The sequence below is a fragment of the Neophocaena asiaeorientalis genome, unplaced genomic scaffold, assembly GCF_003031525.2.
Source record: "Neophocaena asiaeorientalis asiaeorientalis breed wild unplaced genomic scaffold, Neophocaena_asiaeorientalis_V1.1 scaffold188, whole genome shotgun sequence".
Lineage (NCBI taxonomy): Eukaryota > Metazoa > Chordata > Mammalia > Artiodactyla > Phocoenidae > Neophocaena > Neophocaena asiaeorientalis.
In genome coordinates, this window is record NW_020174156.1 from 4,606,475 (window position 1) to 4,626,640 (window position 20,166).

The 20,166-nt window shown below is 36.7% G+C and overlaps 1 protein-coding gene across 3 annotated transcripts in view; it reads right to left on the minus strand.

The window, feature by feature from the left end:
* Positions 1-636: 636 nt before the first annotated feature.
* The window catches only part of ZMAT3 (zinc finger matrin-type 3), a 32,083-nt gene continuing 12,553 nt past the window's right edge, over positions 637-20,166 (minus strand). For 2 of the 3 annotated variants that reach the window (XM_024755110.1, XM_024755111.1), the window contains 4 exons: positions 13,026-13,145; positions 10,164-10,330; positions 9,943-10,043; positions 637-8,011 (listed from right to left, as the gene is read on the minus strand). In XM_024755110.1, the coding sequence (XP_024610878.1) occupies positions 7,800-8,011; positions 9,943-10,043; positions 10,164-10,330; positions 13,026-13,145 (600 nt within the window). In that variant the 3' untranslated portion in view covers positions 637-7,799. The remainder of the gene's footprint in view (positions 8,012-9,942; positions 10,044-10,163; positions 10,331-13,025; positions 13,146-20,166) is intronic. The other variant, XM_024755112.1, reaches the window with a different exon arrangement.

Here is a 20,166-nt window from a genome sequence, read left to right on the forward strand (position 1 = left end):
CATTTTTTCTGTGCAGACACAAGAATTTTTCCCACGACAGTAAGGGTATGTGTCTTGCATCCCAATTAAAAAAACCACAACAGCACCTTCCAGGCCTATAATCTTCTTTTTAAAATAAGCATTCAAGTTCAAAAGCACATTGCATACAGTTAACCAGGGTGCTTAAAAGACCATACCCCAGTAATATATTGTTTATATAAGCTGATTATATTTGCAAGAGTATTTTATATGTGAAATACACAAAAAATTAGCGGGCATATACGCCTTTTAATATGTGTTTATTTCCAGAAGCAGCAGTTATGGTCCCGCTAAGCAACTTTTCTCAGAATTTGAAGGAAAGATAAACTTTAAAATACATCAACAAAATTGAGAACTCACTCCAGTCCCAGGTGAACTCCAGCGATGGGGGAAAGGGGTAGGTAGCGTGGGCAGCTGGGTCAATTCTACTGCAAGCCCAAGTAGCTGACAATACTCTGCAAGAGTTCAAGAAGCAGGTGGTAGAGTACATGCAGACTGATGAATGGTGAATCCACAGCCATCAACCATCTGCATCAAAAATAACACCTCAGCACCTCAGTGCTGACAATGTACCTTCTCTCCTTGATCTCCAACTCATAAGCAAATGATGTGCAGACAAGACTCAGAAACTCTTTTATTAAATTGAACGCAAAATGACTGTTATAATAATGTCAAGCCTTTATCAGAAATCAATACATAAGTGAGTATACACAGCCAAAATGAGCCATCAACATAAGCAGTGTAAATTTTAAATAACTTTCAGATTTCTCTATCCAATATGCTGAAGAAAATAAAACCAAAAGAGCAATTTCAGTTTCACAATTCACAGTTGAGTGGTTTTAATCCCATGACACTTTTGTCATTTATGTAGCCTCAGAACACAAACAGATTTCCAAAGTGGTGACTGGCACATCGCATATACAGATGTTAAACCCCTGTATGACATTTAGGGAAAATTGTAGGAAACAATCCCAATTTCATACAGTTTTGGCTGGCATTTTTTAGCTATATCCTTTACCAGAGACCTTGTCCTAGTGAAACAGTAAAAGCAGTTTTAAAAGTTTGCCATGCCATTAAATGAAGGGTTCTAAAGCCTCCCTTGGTTTTCCACTATTTTATTCTCTAATTTAAAACAATGACTGCGCTAAAATGCAACATTAACAGTGAAAGCAAAATCAGTTTTGCTTCTGGATCTAGAGCATACATCCAAGAGAGGCAACTTACTGTCCTAGCAGATACATGAAATGCTGTAGAGCAGAGTCTGACATACTCTAGTAAGGCATTTCAAAGCAGACACACCACACCCAAAGTAAATTATTACGGCAGCCGAGGATACCACAAGGTGAACACCAATTAATACAGAATAACATGAAATTCTTACAAAACGACACACTAATTTACAAAACCACAGAAATATGCTCAAGTACCAAAAGAAGGCAAAACAATGACCAGCCACTCTAAAAGAGTTTTGTTCCCATAAATGCCAGATTTTTCAGAGTAGAAATAAACTGCTTTATATGTGCTTTGCCCTAGGGTAATATCGTTCATCCAGACACATGGGGTTACTTTTCCTTAAAAAAATATATCATGTAGAGAATATACATATAATCAGCGATATAGAACATTTATTTTCACTAGTGAGGGGGTCACTTAAGCACTTACATAGAAAGAGTTATGAATGAATCAAGAAAGTTATATAATGCAAAAGGAAATCTGATAAAACCTGTATTGTTAGTGAGATTTTTAGCAGTTGCATTGACTTAATGAGGAACTCTGACCATGGAAAAATCTTGAAGTTCAAAGAATTGTGAAATGTCTAAAAGTGAAAGTCTAATTAGTAAAAATACATATTTTCACTTTAAGGGCCCCAAAGGAAGTGTTATTTTGAAAGCCATGAATTTTATCAAGCAAGCACAAGAACATGCATCAGGAATACTGACGTTTCAGTTCTGACTTACCCGCTGAATCTTCATGACCTGCAATAAGTCACTTAAATTCTTCCGATTTTGTCCACAAAAAAATTGGCATAAAAATAAAGGCATATGTCAAAACTTTTCCCTAAACAGTACTAGAGTAAAGCTGAAGATGGTTACTAAGGCTCACAATTTCAACAACTCATCGTACAGTACAATCATTTTTAATCCTGCTAATTATGGCTAAGAGAAAGCACGGGCAATTACAATTCTCAGGGAAGTCAAAGGCTTCAGATAAATTAATGGTTCCACTTTCTAAACTACTCAATCTGTTCCTGTAGAGTTGATTAAAACAGCTAATAGTCTACGGGGTTGACTCTTTACTCCTCTCTACTTTCTGGTAGAACATGTGAAAGTAGTAAAAGAAGTGATACCATGGGGGAAAGCAGCAGTAGATTGAAATGAGGTATAGCTGATTTAATAAACCCCAATCAGTAATTTACAGTTTTCTAAAGAAGCTGCATAGTTCAGCAAAAATACACCATAAGAGGAGGGGTAAAGAAAAAATTCTTGTCATGAAGCTTTAAAATGTATGACAATTAGCATTTAAAACGACCAACACCAGAAAACTTCAGTTTGAAAAGGAGTCGTCTTCCCTCACTCTAAACACATACAGAAACTGAAAGTGGAAGGCTAAAGTCCACAGGAGAAAAGGACATATGTTAATTGGCTCAGGTTTTCAACTTCATACACAGCTTTTTAAAAGATGTTAATATGCAGACAAATATTAAACTACAGTTAATGCCACCTATGCTAAAGTGTTTAAGGGAAATGTCTGAAATTTACATTAAAATGTGTATTTTTTTAAAACTCCATTGTTTGATGGATAAATAGAGGGATAGACAGATATGCAGTAATACAAGTACTGGAAAATGTTGATGGTAGAATCTAGTGGTAGTGTATTGTAAAATTCTTCAACTCTATGTTTAAAAATTTTCATAATAAAATGTCAAGAAAAATGTTAATATTTCTACAAGAAAATTAATTTAGCAGTGTGTTTTAAAGACTCAAAGTACTCAGGCAATTTAAAATTTTAAATTAATTGAAGCAAGGAAAATTTTGTTTTAAAACACCTTGAACCTGATTTGTGAAGATGCCTGTTTTTAATGTAGAGACGAACTAGTACAATTAATAAGTATTGTGAAGACAGTCTCTTCACACACTTCATTTGCAAATACATAATTCTATCCTCTCTACAGTATTAGATAAGTTTGAAAAAGACACTGGAATAACGTTTTTCCAGACTTCGATATCAAGCTCTCCCAATCCACCACACTACTATTCACTAAATATAAATGTAACACAGATCAAGGCGAAAAACAAAAATCAATGACTGTTGCCAGCCTGGGATAACTGGATTCATTTTCAGGGTGTATGGTTCCTGATCAATAATGATACAGTCTTAATATCAAATTGAGATTGCATAAAGAAAAAAAAAGATGTAGAACACAGAATGCGCATAAAGCTTTGTTATTCCAAGCTCCTGTTTTATGAATCGTGATTAATGGCAATAATTCTATCATCTCTTCTCTCTGTGAAATGCTAAAACTTGCTAAAGGCACTCATAATTCTGGGCTTATCAAAGACAGGGTCACATGGTACCATAAGCCAGGTTTTTTTTGGTAGCTACCCAGAAAGGGAGTTGATAAATGATCCTCCATTCATAACAAGAAGGCAAAGTCAAACAGCTATCAGTAGAAATATCATATGAGAAGCTATTTACACAGCTATTTGTCCATTCAGTTAGACTGACAGTAATAGCTCACAATGGCAGGGGTCCACCACCAAAAAACTAAAGCAACAACAAAATATTCTTTATTATGCCTGAAGCTCCTGAAGGGTGATTTTGCTGGTTAAAAAAAAAAAAGTTGGTAAGGTGGAGTATTTTTAAAATATCTGTTCAAAAGCCTGCATTAAACTTTTGCCTATACTGACAAAACATTTCTCTATCTCTAAAGCAGCTCTGTTGTCTTTAGTACATGTCCCAACAAGTTTTCTTAGAAGGTACTTCCAGCCTATGTTCTGACACTGAGGAAACAAAACAGATTAGGTTCCAAATCCATCACTCCTAGGCCTCTCTGTAGAGCATATTATGCAGAACAGTTACCTGTCTCCCCTGACACAAGCAAGACTCGTTTCACATGGGTCACTGGATAGTCCTCAAACTGTCGTTGCTCATAATCCCAGCCAATTCAGGAGTGAAGGAATCATTAATCCCACCACTAATCTATCTACAGAGGAAGATTTAACCAGATATAGATATATACATATATCCTTTTATCCTTGTTCAAAGTGTAGATAGTGTAGCTACAAGCAAGCACACCAGTACTGGAGAACAGCTCTGTAAAATAAAGTGGAAGATCTCATGCTTTCCTTTTAGTTGTTTAAGTAAGAGGGACATGGGGATGATCTCTGATAGCCATGGTTCTTCATTCAATCTCAGGGTTTCAAAAACTCTAAATGGTTTTCTAAGTTTACCAACTAATGAAAAGGGGCAATAGGGAGGAGGAGTTGGAGGCAGAACTTTTTCTAAATGAATCGTATAAAACAAGTATTCACCTTGCGGAATTCTGTGCTATAAGAGACAAGCAGACAAACGTCATAAACAACATGCTCATATTTACAAGTTGTAGTACGTGATACACAAAGACAAGACCAACACAGTGTTTTCAATGTGGGGTCCAAAGGATTATATGGCACACTCGGTTCTGTAGCTGAACATTTTTGAAAAAACACTTCGAAGGCATAAGCAATCCAATCTTTTAATTGGAACACAAAAATTTTTCCTTCACAACTTCTTGCCCTCGATATCTTAGAAGAGTTTCTAATTGTTATCTTCGAACACTGATTTTTGAATGACAACTTACACAAAGATATTCACAGAGAAAAGAGACGTTGATGCTCTGAGTTCTTGCAGATGATTACTGGAATCTACTTACTTGACTAAAGGTTTTCCATTGGTTACGCCTCTGTCCGTCCTTATATACAGAATATAAAAAGATACTAACATGATTCCTGGGGAGCACAGAGTGCAAATTCTAAAGCACAATAAAGAGCAGGACTCGATTTCACTAAATGAAACCAAATGAGATCACGTATCACTGACTGCAGTAGTAACAATAGCCTTCTTTGACAGGGGAAAAAAAACCACTGTCTGTAAGGAATGCATGAGTATGAGAAATTGTACCATGAAGAGATGTATTTATTTAGGCATTTCCTTTCTGACACCTTTGTCACACTTTGTTTCACCTATGGAACACAGGAGAATATTGCAAGGTAACAAGCTCAAAACATAACCCACTGTCACAGAGATGTGTGATTTTTTTGGACGTGTATGTAACCTTTATAAATGATCATAGAAGTTATTTATCAACTTCCTAGAGTTTGGAAATTAAGGAGCAAACCCAGCTATTGTAGGCAATATGGTATCTAAAGTGTCATATAAAACAAACACATCACTCTTTTTTAGTGCAAAGAAATGTAACAAGTAAGAATTAACACTACAAATCTAACTTTTTTCTTTAAAAGAAAATGAGTTTATGGATTCATAACATCCATTAAGGGCACTGAGAGATGAGAAACCTGAATATGCAAGGCCAGGAAAAACATTAAGGCCTTAAGTCCACTGCTGTTATATATATATAATGAAATTGTTACGTGGGGAGAGTAAAGGGAATCCTTCCTTTAATTTTATTTGCAAAGGAAAAACCGAAAGTGGATGAATGCCACTTTTATAAAATGTAAATTTTTATCCACAATCTTTTACTGTTATCTAAGGATTCAATGAAATCTTCTCTATGGTATCACATAAAGCTATATGTACATAGTTTTATACATATATGTGTGTATATATATAAATACATATATATACACACACACATACCTATACATGTGTATACATATATATAGTCACACATACAGAGAGGGGAAAAAATGAGATTTTTAAATAATCACAGAACCATGTGGCCAGAACTGTCATATTAAAATCTACCAAAAAATTATACTTAGCAGCAAAATGAGTAACCTACTGACCAATAAGATAAGCTCTAAATTGCCCTAAAATAATCAATTATACTTTATAGGTTACTACAAAAAGGGTTATTATACTAAGAGTCACAGGTCTACATAGAACCTCAACAGAATATTATTTCATTCTTTTGTTTCTGGGAGAAAATAAAATTACTAAGCAATTTTACTTTTAAAAAAACCACCACTTCAACAGAAGGGCAACTTGGTGGTGTACCAGAGGTAAATCACAAAACTTAATTTAAAATATGGGTCTGGTATTTAAAAATTGTTCAGAAGTACTAAAGGAGAGGAATGATGATTATCATTTTCCTTCTTCTCATCTCTTTGCCTACAGAATTTTCAAGAAAAATAGGAGTTTTATTTTTAATTAATAATATAAGCAATCAAAAGTGAATTTACCATAGTACACAGATACTGCTCAATATAAACTACCTGGTGAACATGGCCTTTCAAAAGAAGTATGGATGAGCACCAGTCTTATCCATGTAAATATAGTAAATAGGTAAAACATGGTTAATGAAAGTTCGTAGAATCCTCCATTATTTAATCTAGATGTAACACTAGAGCTTCTCATTTTAAAAACAAAGAATAAAAATAATAATACTGTTGAAATTATCAGATATGAAAGTAATCTATAATATATTTTTATTGTCTTCAAGGAAGCTAGATTATAAAGAATAATACCAAAGTTCAGGTATTTTTCTATTGGAAATGATGATACTAAAATTTGATTAACTTTTTAAAAAAATTCTTCTCTATCTCAGAAATAGTAAAGGTGTGGTATTTTTCAGGACAGTCAACAAACTAGCAAGACAAAGAAGAATGTAAGTAAAACGTAAGGATCTGTTTACCTAAAAGTACACCAAAACAAACATCAAGGGATCTGAACTTACAGTTGAGACCATCATATAAGTACATGTTATTATCATCAAGTAACTCTAAATTGAAATATCAAACACATTTCATTTCCTAAAACCAACTGAAAAAAACGTATTTTTTTTTTTAAGTCACATCTATTCTAAACTCATTAGATATTCAAATGTGAGGCTTGGAAAACCCACAACATAGCTGGGGCATGAAAATGAGCTTATTGGATAAGCTAATTCAACTGGGGGAAGAAAAGAGGTGGGAAGAAGGTGAATTTAAATTTGTGAAATTCACAACTGGAAATGAAGTTTCACTGTTTGGAAGTACACAAGCACATTAGAACTGTCTGAATCCAAGAAAACCTGCATTTCAATAATTGGAGGACAAGACAAAGAGAAAAACTGTCCTGGGAAGGACTCTAAAGCAGTTTTACATAGTATATCCTACTGACAATGCATTGAGTTGAGGTGGTGATTCCAAAGAAGCCTTGGGAAACTAAAATCTTTGCTTACCTGTTTTTACTATGATCTGAAGCAAGAACTCAATAAAATTATTTATTTAGCAGTATGTAACATTAAAATTGCAGAAAAAGATGACGTTTTTAAATAGCTGAAGCTCTAAGTGGTCAGGCTACTAGTTGACCAGAACTCGGTCAAGATAAAACGTTATTTCTCATGGGGTAGGTAGGTCACAGGCTTTAAGCAGCTCAACACAACTGACCTGAAAAAGCATCATGACTTAAGCATGTTCTCTTCCTTCCCCAGTTTTGACACCTTGTGGTACCACTGCAGGTTAGGTGTATTAACATTAAGCAGAGGAATGTACTCATATCAAAAGAATCACAAAGCAGAACATGTTGACAGAAGGCAAACAACAGGCAGGACAAGCTGCTCTATCTGAATATGACAATCACTATACATATCCCAGATTCTCCATCTCATTCCTGTACCGCTGTTCAGACACCTTGCTTTTATGTTGCTTGCTCTCTAAATGCTGCCGGAATTCCATTTCTTCGCCAGCCCCAACATTACACATGGAACAGTAAAACTGGCCACTTGGAGTAACGCACATGGCCAGATCCCGTGGAATTCTCTGCCGAGAGCGGGGATTGAAGTAAGGACCTGCTAAAGCAAGAGGCAAAAGTAATGTACTCACTTCAGCATACTAAGTGAATGGTGGTCTGACCAATTATCACTGTAATTTGTAATTCTAAGCTCAAAGTATAAAATTCACAGATTCCTAGCTTTAAAAGAATGTAAAGTTAATGGGTGTTTTAAATTACAATTTTATACAGGTTCAACCTAAAAAGCTAAAATGATTCCTCCAACTATCGTCAGAAATGTTACTGTAGAGCCAGACCCAAACTCTAAATGGCTATGTCTCTAAAAAGTAAATATAATTTAAAAAATGCTTTCATTTCCAAGCATTATATAAAAATCTGTATAATTATGCTAATTCTTTAATCCAAAAATTCTAAGAATTATACTAAGAAAATGTTGAGAATTTTTGCATAGAGATTTATGAGCAAGGACATTTATTTCATCAGAGTTTATAAAAGCTTTTTTGGGAGGGTGAGGGGAAAGGAAAGATCCAAAAATATAACTCGAAAAATCATGGTAATGAATGCAATGAAAAACTATACAGTCTCTAAAAACAAGGTTATAGAAAACTCTTTAGTAACAATATTTGATTATAATATGCTATTAAGTAAAATAAAAATATCACAAAATATGATTACATTTCCATTTTACAGAAGTAACATACACAAAGAATTGGAATGATGTATACAAAAATGGTGGAATTATTGATAATTTTTTTCTTTACGTAACTGACTTCTTAAGTTGGACCATTAGCTCAATCATTTTCTGCTTTTCCTTTCTACTATAATAATAAACATTTAAGGCTTTTCTCAAAATGTTACTTTAACTGCATGCTACAAATATTGGTGTATTTTTATTACTATCTGGGTCTAAGAATTCTCCATCACCAGTATGATTTCTTCTTTGGCCCATGAGTTATTTAGAAATGTTTAAAAACTTCCAAACACATAAAAGTTTTGTTTGCTTTTTTATATTTTTATTATTGACATCTCATTTAATTATACTATGATCAGAGAACATAAGTCTAAACCTCCTTCTATCCTAAAGTTTTTTTAATCTAATATTAAGAGACCTACCTCAGCTTCCTTCATTTCAGCTGAATATTTTTTACCTAATCTTAAAATCTTTGTCTTTTAACTGGGACTTTAGTAAGTTTACATTTATTGCAATTACTGATATATGTGTAGATTTTCATTAATCTTATTACATTGTGCTTTCTATATGTCCCTTTTTTCTATGCTTCTCTTGCCTTTTCAATTAGCTTTTTGTTGTTGTTGTTTGTTTTACTGTTCACATGAGTGACCTCTGCTCATATGTGTATGCATTGGAGGCTGGGGTAGGGAAAGGATGAGGGACTGCTCAGTCCTACTCTCCCTACTGAAGGTAATCAGAAAATGCAGGAAATATTCCTATAAACTAGTAATTCTGAACTGAAGGTATATATCAGAATCACTGAGGAAGCATTTTCAAAACACACATATGTCTGAGTACCACTCTAAATTTACTGATTGAAAATCTCTAAGTCATGGTTCAGCCATGTGTATTTTATAAAAACTCCCCAGATAATCTGAGTCACTATCCTGGTTGAACACTACTGCTATAATTTTTATTTTCCCCAATAAATGGGGATTTAATATGGTGCAACTTTAAACCAAACAGCCCATTTTTATAACGCATTTAAATGTCTCAGCTGACAAATACCAGAAGAAACATAAAGGTACTATAAGAGACCTTAAAACATAGACTTGGTTTAAAATCAAAATAAATAATACTCTAAATAGGAAATAAATAAATAAGACCTGAAATAAATACCAGCTTGAAAAACCACTAGACCAATTCCACAAAACAACAGCTAACCCCAAATTCTCAGGGCTATGTATTACCATTAAAGGAAATAAAAATAGAGGAGACCATTTGCAGAATGTAGTGAAGGTATGTGGAAATCCACAGAATACCTGAATTATTCTGTACTGCATACATATTTCTCCTATTAGGCATCATCTTATATTCATTCCCTTCTTTCCGGGACCGCCGTTGACCAACCTCTGAGGATTCTCTGGAGAAAAGAAATTTTAAAAGTGAGACTTCTAAACAAGGATCCCTTTCAACTCTTTTCTCTCTAGAGACAGTTAGTCTCACATAACACGCTGGCCTAAGAGAAAACAGCAATACCTACGAGAATGAGTTACTCTGAGCTTCCGCCAGCCGCAGCCTCTTGGCATGATTCTTCCCTTGATAGTGAGCCTGGGCCACAGCCGGAGAACTGAAGGAGGCATCACAGAGCTTACAGTAATCATTCTCTGTGGCCAGAATCACTCTGCCTCCTGGCTTAAAGGAGCTCATCTGACAGCAAAGACATGAGAAACAAGGTTTAAAAATGTGCACTTTATTCTCTTCTCAAAGTTCCTTCCTTCTAAGAGTTGAAAAATAACCAAACGTTATGGCATGACCACGAACACTCAGCTTTATAAGGACAGGAAATAATTCATTCCAGAAAGAAAAAAAGAAAATATGGCTGGGAGACAATCGTGGTTTTGCATTACAATCACCTGTGTACCAAACTGATGAAAGCCTCATTGCTATCTCCATTGAAGAAATTTTAGAAAAGAAGTTTAAAAACCCAATATGGAAGATTTAGGGCAGTACAGGTAAGGCCTAAAATCACATTACCAGAAAGAACAAAGTCCTCCCAGAATCCACCAACAAGTATTTACTGAATGCCTACTGTTTATAGGGCTTGCTAGCTAATGCAAAAGTGATATACAGACATGTATTTAAAAAATGAGCCCCTGTCCTCAGCGTCTGTAAATTAGCTACAGATATAATATAATTAGGGGGGAAATAACCAGCAGATCCAGACAATTGTATTCAGGTTGGGAAACAGTGAGTTAAGGGAAACTTAACACAGTGCCTGGAAAACAGTATGAACTCAGTAAGTATTGCTGGGTTAACAAAACATGACACATTAGATTTTGGCTAAAGAAGAATAAAATATACAATAAAGAATCTGGAAAGCATATCATATCAGGACCAGCTGAAGGAAATAGCACTGTTTCACCTGGAAGGGAAGATTTTTCTGGGGACAGGATAACTGTTTTCAAAAATCACAAAGGGCTATGCTATGAAAGAAGCCTAAGGCTGTTTGCCCAGGAGGGTGGAGCCAGTTGAAAACAGGAAGCAGCTGTCCATTTTTAGAGCAGCCTTCAGGTATTAGCACTGTGACAACTACTCAGCCTGAAGATCTCTCTGGGTATTTTCTTGTCCTCTGATTCTCTTTTTAACATATCTCATTTTCCCCACAAACTCATGAGGACAAGAATAGCTAACATTGCTATCCACACTGTAAGTACTGAAAAACTGACACTCAGAAAAGTAAAATTATACCATGGTGTTTAGGAGTAGAGGTCTAAGGTCAAGAGAAATCATTTGCTCCACCACTTTATAAAATTTGTAACATGATGGACAAGTTACTTAGTTTACCTGGGCTTTTAATAAACTTCCAGGTGAAACCAATGCTGCTGGCTCATGGATCATACTTTGAGAAATAAGGTCAATACCTCTGAGTTGTTGCAAGCATTAAAAGAAGTCAGGACCCAGGCCAAGAATGAGGCAAGGGAGGCACTTGCCATGGGCACACAATTTAAGGGAGCATCAAAAAACTCAGCAATCAGGATTAAAAATACTTAATGGGGGGTTTCCCTTTTGGCACAGCAGTTAAGAATCCGCCTGCCACTGCAGGGGACATGGGTTCGAGCCCTAGTCCGGGAAGATCACACATGCCGTGGAGCAGCTAAGCCTGAGCACCACAACTACTGAGCCTGTGCTCTAGAGCCCACGAGCCTCAACTACTGAGCCCACGAGCCACAACTACTGAAGCCCGCGTGCCTAGAGCCGTGCTCTGCAATGAGGCCACCGCAATGAGGAGCCTGCACACCGCAACAAAGAGTAGCCCCCACTCGCCGCAACTACAGAAAGCCCGCGTGTGGCAACGAAGACCCAACGCAGCCAAAAATAAATAAATAGAATAAAAGAAAAATACTTAACAGAATATTTTTATCAATCAAACTTATTGCAAAAAAATCAATGAGGAATGAAACAAAAATCAAAATTTTAAATAAAGACAGGATCAGCAACAGTGCCATGCCAAGCCACATTGCTGCCTAAGGCAAAAGGAAAATTAATAACACTTATCCTGTCTTTAAGTTTTTGACATTTTGTTCACCATTGACTTTTTCACGTTAATTTTGAATTTTAAAAATATCACATTATTTATCTTGATTACTGAGTATTTTGGCTCCCTCTTAAATTCTGTGCCTAAGTCAAGTGCATCCCTCATCTCACCCTAGGCCCAGCTCTGAATGAAGTAATGCATGAAAAGTGCTTAGCAGAGTACCTGGCATAGTAAGTACTCAATTAAAGTGATTATTATTTATTATTATTTATGACCTATAGAAAAATAATACTTCAAAGACAGAGTAGCATCCATACTTCAGAGGCTACTAAAGTACAGGAATATCTTGCCTCAAAGCACCTGATCTATCTCCCAAAGAGTGAAAGGAACTTGGCTCTCAAGTGTGTGTCATGATACCAAAGTCCAGAAAGAGTTTATACAGGCTCTCTGCATAGACGTAAGGAAAGGGCAGCCTCAAGAAACTGATCTTGCTGGAAGGCAAAATATAAAGTCAATGGGATTAACTGCGATAGAGATATAAATGTTTAAAAATCTCTCATTCAGGGCTTCGCCTAGACATTCAGGGCCATTTAACCCAGAATTTTGAGAAATGCATAGAGAAAGACTCATGAAATAATTTTGTTTCGTCATTTCATGCACCGTAACCAAAGCCAATGAGAAATCTTGGGATTCATGGATTTTTGCATGCATTAAATCCAGCACCACGGAGTTCAAGGAGTTAAAAGCACTAAGTAGGACCTTTTAGGAATATTTGCTCAACTGTACCTTGATGGGCACATAGACAACAAATTTTACCCATGACCATCTGTGCATAGGACAGTGCCCACCTTGACACATGTGTCTCACCTGCGGAGGGACTGGAACAGCTGGAGTAGCCACAGGTTCCACTGCATTGCTCATTCTGGCAGGAGGAGGACAGCTGTTTGCTGCATAGTAATTTCGGAGTTTCTTACCATGATTTTTACCCTAGAAGTAACATGAAATGAGAAATCACTGTGAGGAAGATTTGTCAAATTGAGTTAATGTATTTATTAATAAATAAATTTTATTCTTTCAGAGATATGCAACAGTGGGATAAACAGACCACTAGCTAGATTTGATTATTACGTCTTGAAGTAGAAGAGTCTACTCTTTGATTCTAACAGAATGATTAAGTTTATCTGGGAACGATAAGAGAACAAAGCCAAAAGACATTAATTTCCTATATATTTCTGGAAAAGTACCACATTTTCCAGATCTGTGTCCTCTCCCAACTTGTTGCCATTCATATGCTACTGCCTAAATATGAATTTTATGACACTCTGATCTAATCTACTTTGTAAGTCAGTAATGAAATGGATAATCCAATTACTTTTACAAAAATAGCACTTACAGAGCATCTTTTTAACTTACAAAGAACTCTCATATGCATTAGCTCATTTGCCACTCACAAAAATCCTGTAAGAGGAATTTGTTAATGTTATCCACATATGACAGCTGAGAAACTGCAATCCAGAGAGTGTGGGGAACTTGCCCCCAACACCTTCAGGAGGCCTAGCAATGGGGCCGGAGCTTGAGGCAGGCCTTCTGAATCCAAAGCAAGGCCCTTTTTCAGTACAGCGTGATGGCTTCAGGATACACCGTGAACCTCTATTAAAATGGCTTTCCTCTCTCATCATGTTTCGTTTAATTTATTATTCACAAGTTTATGGCTGAGCTGATACAAACTGGTGGGAAGGGTCAGTGGTCTAAAAGCATTCTAAATGAGGGTAAAACCGTATATTACTCTTTAAACTGCACTGTAAAATCCAAACCTGTAGACAAATATTTATTCACCATCTACTACATGCTTAGCCCTAGAAATAAATAGGACTAGTATATGATCTAGAGGAGGAGACAGATACGTAAGCAGTTAAAGGAATGAGCTAAGTTCCACTTTCTGGCCACTGGAATGCTGTAAAGGTGCTTTTACCATGGTCACAGTGATCTCCAGGAGTCAAATACAACAGTCACGTCTGTGCTGTCGTCATGCTCTAACTCTAAGAAGCACCAGACTATTCATACTCCCTCCTTCTATTGTCTTCTATGACTACCTCTTACCTCCCTACCTCTCATTCTCTAAATGCTGCAGCGTCCAATGCACTACCCTCAGCCCTCTTTTATCTCCATCTATACACAAACTCTAGGTTATCTGACCCAGTCTCCCAGCTTTAAAATATAATCAATAAGTTGGTGACTCCCAAAATTACCTATATCCATCCCTGTTATGAGCTAATTGCTTGTGTCCCTCCAAAATTCCTATTTTGAAATCTAATCCCAATGGGATGGTATCTGGAGGTGGGACCTTTGGGAGGTAATTAGGTCATGAGGGTACAGCCTAATTAGTGCCCTTTAAAGAAGAGGCCAGAGAGCTCCCCGGCCCTCTTTCCACCATGTAAGGATATAAGGAGATCTCCTTATATCCTTACATATAAGGATATAAGCCTGTCTGCAATCTGGAAGAGGACTTCGCCAGAACCCACGCATGCTAGCTCTCTGATCTCAGACTTCCAGCCTTTAGAACTGTGAGAAATAAATGTTTCTCGTTCAAGCCACCCAGCTTATGTAATTTTATAGCAGCCCCAACAGACTAAGACAATCCCTGACCTTCAGAGCCATATACCCAACTGCCTTCGTGCGATCCACACATTGCATTCTTAAGAGGCGTATCCAACTTAAAACAACTAAAACATAAATTTGGGTTCCCTCCCCACCACAGAACTTTCTTATCAGTGCCACCACCACTATTCATCCACATGTCAGTAAATGGCACTACTCTCCACCCCGTTACTCAAGAAAAGCCGAGGGGTCTTTTTCTTGAGTCCATCCCTCCTTAAAGCCAACACATGCAATCCATCAGCAAGTCTTGTCAGCCTACCTCCAAAATATATTTCCTAAGTCATTCCATTTCTTTCCATGGACACTCAAATGCCACAGTAATCTAAGCTACCAACTTTTTTCACTTGTAGTAGGCAGCACCTCCTAGTGGTCTCTGCTCTACACTCTCATCCCCCTAGCATTCTCCTCATAGAAGCCATACTGACAATTCTAGACATAAGTCACATCTTGTCACCTCTCACTTAAAATATTCCGATGGCCTCCCAGTACACATAAACTAAAATCCACAACTCTTACCTGTAAGTCCTATTTGATCTGGTCCTGTCTATTCTCAGACTTGATTTCACACAGCACCCCTTCCTCCTCATCACGTTCCTGCCTCACGGCCCATCATGCTGTTCCTTAAACATGCCAAACACATGGACTCTAGGCCTGTGTACTCGCTATTCCTTCTGCCTAGAATGTTCTTCTTTCCAATCTCTACATGGCTGGCTCCTTCTTATCTTTCAGGTCTCAACTCAAACAGCATCTCACTCAACCTGAGGTGTCACCCCCATCGCCCAAACCCACTCCCCACACACACTCTCCACCGCCACACTGTCTGCTCTCACTTTATCATAGTGCTACTTATCACTATCTGAAATAATGTTTGCTTATATTTTTCTCTTTCCTACCCTCTGGAATGTAGACTCCTTGAAAATAAGGGCCTTGTCTGTCTTGTATAGCTCCAATTTCTAGAACAGCTTCTAACATATAGCAGGCAATCAATAAATATTTGTTGGATAAATGAATCACTATTATAGTGGAGATAAGGAACAAACTGCTTAGGAGAACACAGAGAAGGAATGGCTTACTTCTGCCTGAGTGTGTCAGGGAAAGCTTCCCTGAAAAGGGGACGTGTGAGTTATCTTTTAAAATGAGCAAGTTTACTAGGCAGGTAGGGAGTGAGGGGAAAGAAAATTGGGAAAGAGGAAATAGTGTGAGCAAAGGCCCAGTCTGCTGGAGAGATGGTCTTCAGGATCCTTTGGAAAAGAGGTAGGAATTGATATACACAGGGAGCTAATTATTCATGGTTTTGTCCATGATACAGAACTCAGACTTTAGAGGCAGTAGGGGGGCCTCTGAATGACTTTAAGCAAAGCAGTTACATGACTGGATCACATTTGGTAAATATCATGGGAAATGTGAAGACAGAGAAGAGAGTCAAAGACAAAGCCCTAGGATGATACAATATAGTGCAGTAGAGAATGAGGATCCAGAAAAATGAGATTGAGAATGCCTGGTTTATGAAGTAAAATGAAAACCAGAGAAGTGTGGCATTGTGGAAGTCTAGAACAAGGTTTTTCAAAAGAAGAATCTAGGTATATACATTATTAACCCAGGAACTTTTACTTCCAGGTATTACAAAACAGAAACACACATATAAGGAGGTATCTATAATAAATGTTCCCAGAAGGACGGTTTGTAACCACTGAAAAGTGGAAACAACTTGACGGTTTGTAACCACTGAAAAGTGGAAACAACTTAAGTGTCCAACTACAAGATAATGGATAAACTGTTCATACAATGTAACACTATACTGTAGTGAAAGTACACATCTTAGGCCATGCGTGTCAACATAAATGATTCTCATAACAAAATGCTGAATAAAAAGAACATGTTGGAAAAGAAGATATGTAAGAGTAATCATTTTAATCTGGGGGTTAAAATATGAAAACCACTACATTTTTTATAGGAAGATACATATGTAGCAAAAGTACCAAAAAGTGGGGGGCATGAACAATAAATACCAACTTAGTATCGTGGCTACATCTGGGAGCATAGGAGCATCTACTGTTGGGAAAGAACACAGCTTCAATTGAACTGATAATTTTCACTCTTGAAGCTAGATGGCAAATACACATGTTCATTATATTATTTTAAATACTTTTTATGTCTGAGGGACTTCAAAATGATTTTAAAACACCAATAACCAAAAAAGGAGTGGTTCACCAGGTCAGGACGGAGAAGTAATACTTGGATTTGAAAAGACACAGGTCAAGAATAACTTTGGTAAGAACCACTTCAGTAGAGGAGCAGGGGATAAAAGGTCATATGAAGTGCCTTAGAGAGAGAATGGGAGATGTGAAAATGGAGACAACCCATATAAGCAGCTATATAGAAGAGTTCTACCATGACAGGAAGCAGAGAAATAGGGTACAGAGTTAGAAGGGGAAATGGGTCAACAGAAGATTTTTTTTTAAGATGGCTTAGGCTTCTTTGCATGACAACAGGAGGAAGTCAATAAAAACAAAAGAACAGATGATGCAGGAGCTAAAGCATAGCTATAGAAGCATAGTCCATAAAAAGGCAGAAGAAGATGAGGTACACAGGACTACAGGAGGGATCAACTTCAGATAGTGTCAAGCATTTTATTTCCAAAGCAGTATCCACAGTAGTATTCGAGCAGATACTGCATCCATACATAATGATAATAATGGCAATTAACAATTTTGAGCACTTATGTTACAGGCAGTATTATAAACACTTCATAAATATTATTTCATTTAACCTTCACAAAATCCCTATCAAGTAGGTAAAATTATTGTCCCTATTTTACATATGAGGAAACTAAGTTCAGAGAGTTAAAAATTTGCCCAAGAGCTTTCAGATAGCTAGGTAGAGGCTGCCCAGATTTGCATTTCTACATATATCCTCTATGAACAATATAGAACAATAAGAAAAACAAATAAAACTGCACAAAAACCATGTCCTCCATACAACTAGAAGCCACAGAATGTCCAGACTCCAAAATAACTGTAAGTGAAAAAGAAAAAACATCATATCCCAGTGAGTAATCATTCATGCTCCTGCCACAAGCCTTCACAGTAAGTAAAATATTCACAGTCCAGCAAAAACTGAAGGACAGAGAAAAGAGGAAGCTAGCAGCAGGCCTAAAATTGTTTTATAACCACTACCAGAAAAAGTAAATCCATTAATTTTATAAATACTAAAACATGATCCAGTCACTGACTGCTGGAGAGGGACTTAAATGTACACATGATCTGAAGTGGGTATCTTCAAAGTGGCTTCTAAAGGAGAAAAAAGGCAAAAAGGAAGGGAGAGGCACCCTTTGGCAACTGGCAGGTGAAAGGGAAAAGAAGCAAAACAGGAAAAGTTAGCGTCCTTTAGGACAAAACAGAACAAAACAAAAATCAGAGGACATGCAAACACTCTCCTGACCACCGTAAAAAAAAACACCTCACAAATTATTAAAGAACTGGACTTTGATACAGTAATAGAAGAGGTTGCCATTGAATTAAGAATCTCATAAACTACCCAAAATCCACATAATGAACAGACAAAAACAAATCAATTCTATACAAAGTTACTACCAAAAAAAGCAATACATCTCAGCAAATGAACAACCCCTCAAAGAAAAAAGAAACAGGGCTTCCATGGTGGCGCAGTGGTTGAGAGTCTGCCTGCCGATTCAGGGGACATGGGTTTGTGCCCCGATTTGGGAAGATCCCACATGCCGCGGAGTGGCTGGGCCCGTGAGCCATGGCCACTGAGCCTACGCATCCGGAGCCTGTGCTCTGCAACAGGAGAGACCACAACGGTGAGAGGCCCATGTACCGCAAAAAAAAAAAAAAGAAGAAAACAACGCTCCAAACTGAATTAAATATAGTATTCAAACAAAACTTTGAGGATATAAAAAATCACCTTGAATCAGGAATTCAAAATGTACAAAGAAAAATGGGCAAAATGTAATGAGAAATGAAAAGAAGGAAAATTAAACCCAGGAAAGAAAAAGATAATTATGCCCAAAATGAGGAGTAAATACAAGTGTCAAAGAAGAATAGACTCAAATGAAAATGTAATAAGAGGCATTGAAGAAAGACAGAAAAGTAGTCAAGAAAATAAAAATGATACAAAGAAAAAATTTTAATGGGTCAGAGAGGAAGCAATGGAAATGAAGACAAGTAAAGAAGGAATAACTTATGTAAAACTGGAGTCCCTGAAGAAGAAAAGCAAAACAATCAAACAGAACTAATATTTGAGGGACTTCCCTGGCGGTCCAGTGGTTAAGACTCTGCACTTCCAGTGCCGGGGGTGCAGGTTCAGTCCCTGGGTGGGGAACTAAGATCCCACATGCCACTCAGCATGGCCAAAAAGAAAAAAAGAAAAACTAATATTTGAAACTATAATTGTCCAAAATTATCTAAAATTGTCCAAAAGTAAATGAAGATCTGAATCTACATACTGAAATGGCATACCAGGTATCTGGGAAAATTAACCCAGAACAGTCAAATCTGGGGTAGATCTTTTAAAAGGTATGAGACTTCAAAGAAAAAGAAAAAAGTCCTCAAGCTCTCCAGGCAAAAAGATCAAATAACTTACAAAGGCAAAAGAATTAGAATGGCATCCACAATATGCAAAACAAGGCAATAATGGAGCAGCATTTTTTAAAAAATAAAGTGTGAAACAAGGATTTTATGTCCAGCCAACTCTTCCTATATCAAGTGTCAAGACTATAGAAAAACAGTTTTAAATATATAAGACCTTAGGAATTCAATACTTAAAAGTCACTCTTCAGAAACCTATTAGAGCTTCATTCAACAAAGAAATGACTGGGAAAACTTCAGCAAAAAGGCTGATGGTAAGTATTTTCATATGTCTAATTGTATCAAAGACTAAATAAAAGGTGAAGATGAGGGTGAAAGATCAATGTTCAAATATTATACATTATGATACAATGGAAATAATGCAACAAAAAATGGGAAGAAAAAGGACAGGGGAAAGTAGAATAAGCTATTGATTCTGCAATAGGTAACTGTCGGGATACCATTAAAAACTGACAAACCAGACATTAAAACATTAAATAACCAAACAGGCTGGTAAAATCATTTTAAATAGTATAAACAATATGAAAATGGACTACAAAGGATGGTATGGTATGATACTTTTCTAAATATACCTTTATGTATGATTCTGACTTTTAGAACTATGTTAACATTTTACAGACTTAGAAAAAGAATCAAAGCCAACAAGAATTGGGGAAGACCCGAAATGAAATACATACAAACAGAAATAAGCCTAACTATATGAAAAAATAAATACCATAACCGCACTGAAGGCGGAGGGAAGA